The sequence below is a fragment of the Antrostomus carolinensis genome, unplaced genomic scaffold (assembly GCF_000700745.2).
Source record: "Antrostomus carolinensis isolate BGI_N321 unplaced genomic scaffold, ASM70074v2 scaffold8141, whole genome shotgun sequence".
Lineage (NCBI taxonomy): Eukaryota > Metazoa > Chordata > Aves > Caprimulgiformes > Caprimulgidae > Antrostomus > Antrostomus carolinensis.
In genome coordinates this window covers 1,761-8,480 of record NW_010296279.1, presented here as the reverse complement: position 1 = coordinate 8,480, position 6,720 = coordinate 1,761, and the positions used below count along the sequence as shown (strand labels likewise).

The 6,720-nt window shown below is 45.4% G+C and overlaps 1 protein-coding gene across 1 annotated transcript in view; it reads left to right on the top strand.

The window, feature by feature from the left end:
- LOC104532903 (fructose-bisphosphate aldolase B-like) overlaps positions 1–5,874 on the top strand; it is a 9,980-nt gene extending 4,106 nt beyond the window's left edge. Inside the window, 9 exon segments of the mRNA XM_010178225.2 lie at positions 2,440–2,561; positions 2,832–3,043; positions 3,581–3,635; positions 3,790–3,950; positions 4,163–4,246; positions 4,724–4,816; positions 4,818–4,899; positions 5,057–5,256; positions 5,483–5,874. Coding sequence (XP_010176527.1) covers positions 2,450–2,561; positions 2,832–3,043; positions 3,581–3,635; positions 3,790–3,950; positions 4,163–4,246; positions 4,724–4,816; positions 4,818–4,899; positions 5,057–5,256; positions 5,483–5,578 — 1,095 coding nt within the window. The 5' untranslated portion in view covers positions 2,440–2,449 and the 3' untranslated portion in view covers positions 5,579–5,874.
- The last annotated feature ends 846 nt before the right edge of the window (positions 5,875–6,720 follow it).

Below are 6,720 nucleotides of genomic sequence, written 5' to 3'. Positions count from 1 at the left end.
GGATAGCTGGGAACCATTCCCTATAGTCTTACAGATCATTTTGGGGGGCCTTTTGGCAAATCTCCACCTATTCCTTCACACTTAATGAGATACTTCCATGGAAACTGGTACTAATCTGCTGTCTTTCAATTCATCATTGTGGAACAACACTGCATTGTTTTAGTCTGTTAGAGTGTTCACTTGGACCAGCATTATCCACTGAAAACTCCTGTTTCTGTATTTTGGCAATTTGCTTTGCAGACTGGTTTTGAGTGATAACTGTCTCTTTGTTATCTTTATGCAAACACTGGAAACAAGCAAGATACAACAGACATAAGTCTCATTGCTTATTATACTGCTGGAGAGAAAGTATACCCATAATAACACAACTAGAGTGACTGATGATCTTGTAATCCAGATAGCTGGATTAAAGATTATCTGGATACACCTACTCATGCTGTAGCATATCTCCAAGCTGCAACTCTGAAATACCATTACTGATTTAGCAATTCATTAGCTTTGACCTTGGACAAGATCGTATTCTTGCCAGACCACAATGTTCCAGTCTTTTCCACAGAGACTGGACTACTGGAGTGATTCCTCATCAGTTTGCACAGCAATTTAACAGTGCTATGGTTTTGGCTGAAGTGCTCACAACACAAACTATTATTACAGTCATCAAAATGACAAGCTAGTGTCCTATTTCTAAAAGATGTGTCAGATGAAAAAGCAGGTGAGGGATAAGGTGGGTTGCAGATTAACTTAATTAGCTATGCAGCATAAAGCATAGCTCTACAAGTTCTTTTAGGTGGGCTGAGCAGGATAAGAGGTGGGAGTGATGGAGTTGTGGTCACTACAGGAGAAGAATGCTCCTCAGAGCTGTAGTCACAGCCTGGCATACAGTGAGTGGAATTCAGAAAAGCCTGCTTTTGCAGGACCACAGCAAGGCATTTCAGCACTTGGAAAAGGAGGGGACCCTCCCTCATTTGACATAGTCTTCATCACACACTCCTTCAAATTCCCTCTAAACCTAGAATGACTCACTGTTGATAAGCTGTGAATGAATTCTAGTTCAATAACAGGATGAATTCTAGTCTGAAACAACTCACAAAAAGGTAAAGCAGACATCCGGACGCTGCACCTGACTGGTCTGCACTGGTAGACAACACAATAACATTACCAATAAATCAGAGACAGGGATTTATAGCTGTCACAGTACTGTGCTGGCACTGTTGCCAGAAAATTTTGGCACCACTTGGCATAGTGCACAGAGCTCTGTTACCTTATCATGTGTAGCACCCAGACTCCTGATCCTTTCTCACTATACCCTTCAGCAGGGAGGGCGTGACAAGGATTCCCCTTCAACATAATATCTGTGTAAGAGGATGGAGGACTTGGCTGCATACGTGCTTATAGTGGGAGATGTATTTGCTGACCATCTCTGGTCCACAGTGAAATGGGAAATGGCATGTTCTCACTCCCCTCTAAGGTGAGTTTGGGAACAGAAAATGCAGACACTCCCCAAAGGCCTCCCCCTCTGAAGGAAAACTTGTTATTGGAGATCTTTTGTGTTGCTTTTAATTATTCATGTCATGGCTTTACCTCCTGCTGATAAAAACATGAGTGTTGCTTTAGCTATAGCATATGACAAGTAGAGGGAAGACAGTCTTTACGTCTCAGGCTCACAGCCTTATACATAGAGAAGTAACTTTGACTATTCATTTGTTCTGAAAAACTGTCATTTAATGCCATATAATCAAAACTTCAATAAGATCGAGCATTTTGTCCTAACAAGACAGAACCTGGATTTCAGGCACTGGATACCTGCAGCTGCTAAGCCTCTGCCACAGCTGAAAAGATAGAAGTGAGTGGTGAATCCATCTAAACCCCCAGGTCTTACCTAGAGTAAGTGATGTGCTATGGTTCTGAAAGCAGCCACGGGAGAAGAGAATTACAAAGCCAGGCAGGTGAGTGAGGATGGAAAGTCAATAGCAAATACTGGCAAGAGAGGCCAGGGCATGGGAGAGGGGCATTGTCAGGAGAAGTGCAAAGGTAAGCATTGTCATAACTGGCATTCTTCTGACTGGGACCAAAAAGTCTTAAGTGCTTTGCAAAGAAGTTTGCAGAGTCCGCAATTAGCATACTTGTTAGATTGGTGCACATTTTTATGACAGACTGATCTTCCTTTAGTCTCTGAGTAAATCCATGTAAAATGCAGAGTCTTTTCCACTTTGGTTCTGGAGAGATGCCTCAAAATGTGGGTTCTGCTTTTCTCTCATACAGTTTTGCCAGACACACCAAGCCAAGAAGAACTCAACTGCATTTCTCAGCCTGTGCCTATGATAACATGGGCCAGACAGGCACAGAGAGCCCTCCAACAGAAAGACTCCAGTGGTGTCTCTGGTTCAGTTTGTGTACACAGTCTCTCCCTCAGCTTGTAACAGTAATTCTCTTCCACAGGTAAGTCACCATGACCCACCAATTCCCAGCGCTGTCTCCGGAGCAGAAGAAAGCTCTTTCAGACATTGCTCAGCGTATTGTGGCTTCAGGAAAGGGGATCTTAGCTGCAGATGAATCAGTGGGTGAGTTCTGGATATCAATCAATTAGCAGTATGCAATTATCTTAAGTTTGCTTCATCTTTGAAGTCAGTGGAGTAAATTAAAAACACTTAAAAACCATTGACTCTCCAGGAACAAATCAGCCAGGCTGGGCTGCGTCTATAGCATCAAAAGTTAACAAACTATGAGTTGAGAAGTGAAGCTCTGAACTGAAGGCCCAGTTCATTCCTACATACTGGGACCAGTATGCCAGCCAAGCCTAACAGCTCTCTGGCCTTTGTCCACCTCGCCAGGTACCATGGGGAACAGGCTGCAGAGAATCAATGTGGAGAACACAGAGGAGAATCGCCGTGCTTTTCGAGAAATCCTCTTCTCTTCAGATGCTTCCATCAACCAGAGCATTGGGGGCGTGATCCTCTTCCATGAGACTCTCTATCAGAAAGACAGCAGTGGAAAGCCATTTCCAGCTCTCATCAAAGAAAAAGGCATTGTGGTGGGAATAAAGGTGGGTATCCGTGCATGTCTGGCTGGCGGCATGCTCCAAACCCCACTTCCAGTGAAAATTAGATATGGGACTGCACTTTCTCCTGCCAAACACTTTTTTTTTATTTTTCTTTTTTGTGCTTGGTTTTAAAAATCACTAAAGGATCTCTGCCACCATTCTCTGCATGGCTTTTGTATAACTAACCAGGGGCACATCTGCATTTGATGCGGGAACTTTTCATCCACCAACTCCCACCTGCTCACCATTTGCTGCAATTAACTCCCTCCATGCAGTAACCTAACTCCAGTTCTTTCCACACGTGACAGAGCTCTGGAGCCCTTTTCTGCAGCCATCTACACACTGCAGCTTCCTCTTACACGATTCACTCCTTTTCTTCCCCTTTGCCCCAACACTTTCCTCCTTGGGACCCTTGCCCTGTTCAGCCCCATACTTTACTCACAGTCAGCCTGCAAAGACAGACTACCCAGGAGTCAGAAGATAAGGATGAGACTGATCTCCATCTCTCTGTAACCCTTCCTGTTTTTCTCATCTCCACAGCTGGATAAAGGCACAGCACCCCTAGCAGGAACAAATGGAGAAACCACCATCCAAGGTAAGGAGAGATCTAAGGAGCCTAAGCTATGACTGATGCAGCAAAAGCCATGGGGTGATTCACCTGAGTCACAGCCCTGGCTGGTGCAGTGGTACTTTTCAGAGCTATGTTCCAAAGAACTGCTCTCAGTGAAGCACTTTTCTTTTATCCACAGGGCTGGACGGGCTGGCTGAGCGCTGTGCCCAGTACAAGAAAGACGGTGCTGACTTTGGCAAGTGGCGTGCAGTGCTGAAGATCACCAACACAACACCCTCTCAACTTGCCATCCAAGAGAATGCCAACACATTGGCACGCTATGCCAGCATCTGCCAGCAGGTATGTACCCTCCAGCAGCCTTTTCTGACATGCTGTGGTCCTGTCTCACTGATCCCTGTGAGACTTGAAAGGTGGATCTCTATGAGGGTTTTGGGAAAGATGAGGAAGAAGGGCAGCACAACAAAAAGGAATAACACCAAAGTCAGGGTAGACAACCAAGATAGTTTTTCTTCCACACTCCCAAGGACTTCCCTGTTCTTTTCTTTTCTTAGCATGGCTTGGTGCCCATTGTAGAGCCAGAAATCTTGCCTGATGGAGACCATGATCTCCAGCGCTGTCAGTATGTCACAGAAAAGGTAAGAGATTCCTGCCACTCTCCTCCCCTTCACAAAGCAGTAGCTAATCTTATGCATTCACAGATCTCACAGAGTTTTGACCAAAAAGGTACTTCATAACTGCATCACTAAATTGAGTTGCTCACGGTCAAGTAATGAGTTAATAGTGAATGTGAGAGTAGAATTCATGCTTTTGGATTTCCACTCAAACTCACAATAAAAGCATTCTCGATCTCAAAAAGATGAATTGGGAGCAAAACCACTTACCCCTCTTTCAGTGCCTCAGTTTGCAGGGACAAATCCTGTAAATATGAAGAGTGGTATCCTGGTCATCTGAAAAGCAGTGGTGTCTCTGGGGCTGCAGCCCCTGCGATAAATTTAATGAGAAAGCAAAGTTCAATTTGATCTTCTCACACTCCCAAGGAATAAACTGTCTTTCCACAGCAGGTTGAGGTGCAGATTTGAGCAGAGGTCTGTATTCAATCCTCCCGTTTTCAGGTTCTGGCTGCTGTCTACAAGGCCTTGAATGATCATCATGTGTACCTGGAAGGGACTCTGCTGAAACCCAACATGGTGACGGCTGGGCCTTCCCTGCCCCAAGAAGTACACCCCTCAGGATGTAGCCGTGGCAACGGTCACTACGCTGCTCCGCACCGTTCCTGCTGCTGTTCCCGGTGATTCCCAGTTCATTCCTCTCTGTATTTGTTCACACTGTCACTCTTGCTGGCCTTGCTCGTACATCTGACACGCTCCCTCCTATGGCACGTAAAGGTCAGGGACTGCAGTGGCTGGAGCACTCTGCCTCTAAGCCTTGAAACCTCTTTCTTGCAGGAATCTGCTTCCTGTCTGGAGGCCAAAGCGAAGAGGAGGCTTCTGTCAACCTGAACGCCATGAATCAGTCCCCTCTGCCGAAGCCTTGGAAACTGACCTTCTCGTACGGGAGAGCACTGCAAGCCTCTGCCCTGGCAGCCTGGGTGGGCAAAACTGAGAACAAGAAGGCTGCACAGGAGGCCTTCTGCAAGCGGGCGCAGGTAGGAGGTTCCCCCCGCCCCGCAAAGAGAGGTGCTGCTCACCAAGAAGGGAGACATGTTGTCACCTTCCTAAGGTTCCCCTTGTTCTCGCACCACCTGGTGCTTCATGTTCACCAGGGATGTTACTCTGTGATTTCTACCTTCTGAGTTAGTCCTGCTGTCTTTCTGCATCTGTCTTTCCTACTCCAAGCTAACTGGTTTCCCCTCCTTTTGGTTTCTTTTTCAGATTAACAGTTTGGCTTGCAGAGGACAGTATGTTGTGTCTGGGAAGACTGACACAGCTGCCATGCAGTCACTTTTCACTGCCAGCTACACCTACTGAAAGTGCAGGAACCTTCCTTTGTCCTGACCCTCTTCACAAGGTGGAGAATGTTCAGAAATGAAAGAAAACCAAAGAAATCTAATTTCCCTTACCCTAAACAAAACTGGAGATAAAATGGATTAGCTTCCTCTCCACTCTTTGCTCTCACAATTTATCAAGGGGATATTCTCATTTCATTTGCACATTCCAAGGAAGGGCAATTCTTTCCATACAATAAACAATAATGTCAATAAATCATGAACCCACTCTCCCTCTGGTTTAAACTTATTCCCTGGAATAGTAGGCAGATTAAGTAGTTCCCTAGCAATTAAAATACACACCTTTACCCATTACCATTTTGGCCCATTTTGCAGCCAAAATCCTGAATTACAAAACCTGATTGCAAATTCAATCATAGGAATAAAACAGTAATCTAAAACTAATCTCTATCTCATAATTCTTTATTCTGTATAAACTTTACAGTCTCTTTCACACAGCTGTGGTTTTCAGTAGCCTATGCAAAAATCACAAAGAGTTACTGCTGGTGAGCTTGGGAAACCCTGAGGAGATCAAAGGGAAACAATCCAATAGTGACACAGCTGGAGAGGTTAATCAAGTCTGTCAGACATTGAGAAAGTTTCAGAGATGTATATGGCAAGCAATGCATGGGACTCAGGCTACAGATAAACAATACCACCTTCAGAAGCTTGTTGTGTCTCTGGAGAATCATGGTAGGTGTGATGAGGCTGCTGTACACTGAGTTGGGGTTGCATAGGTCGCGTTAGTGCTGTGCAAAGACTATTTTTCCAAAGCGCTTTTATGGTGGCATTTTCCACAATACTTAACATAAAACATGTAGGGAGGCATCTTGACCTTCAGTATGTTGCTATCTACCTGTTAGAGATGTGAGCTTTGTTAGGTAAAGCACAACTAGACAGTTATTATGAAAAAGGCATAAATGGCAGAAATAGCAGACCTAGGGTTGTGCAAGAGTATTTATTTGCCTGGCAACACGCTACACCAATCAACCAGCAAACACCAGGCAACCCAGAAGACACCTCCCTCCCTTCAGGGACACCTGGGACCAGGCCTGTGCAGGTGGAGCCAGCCCGCTCTGCAGGCTGCTCCTCCCAGCCGCGGGCACCCGCTGCTCTGTTAACAAA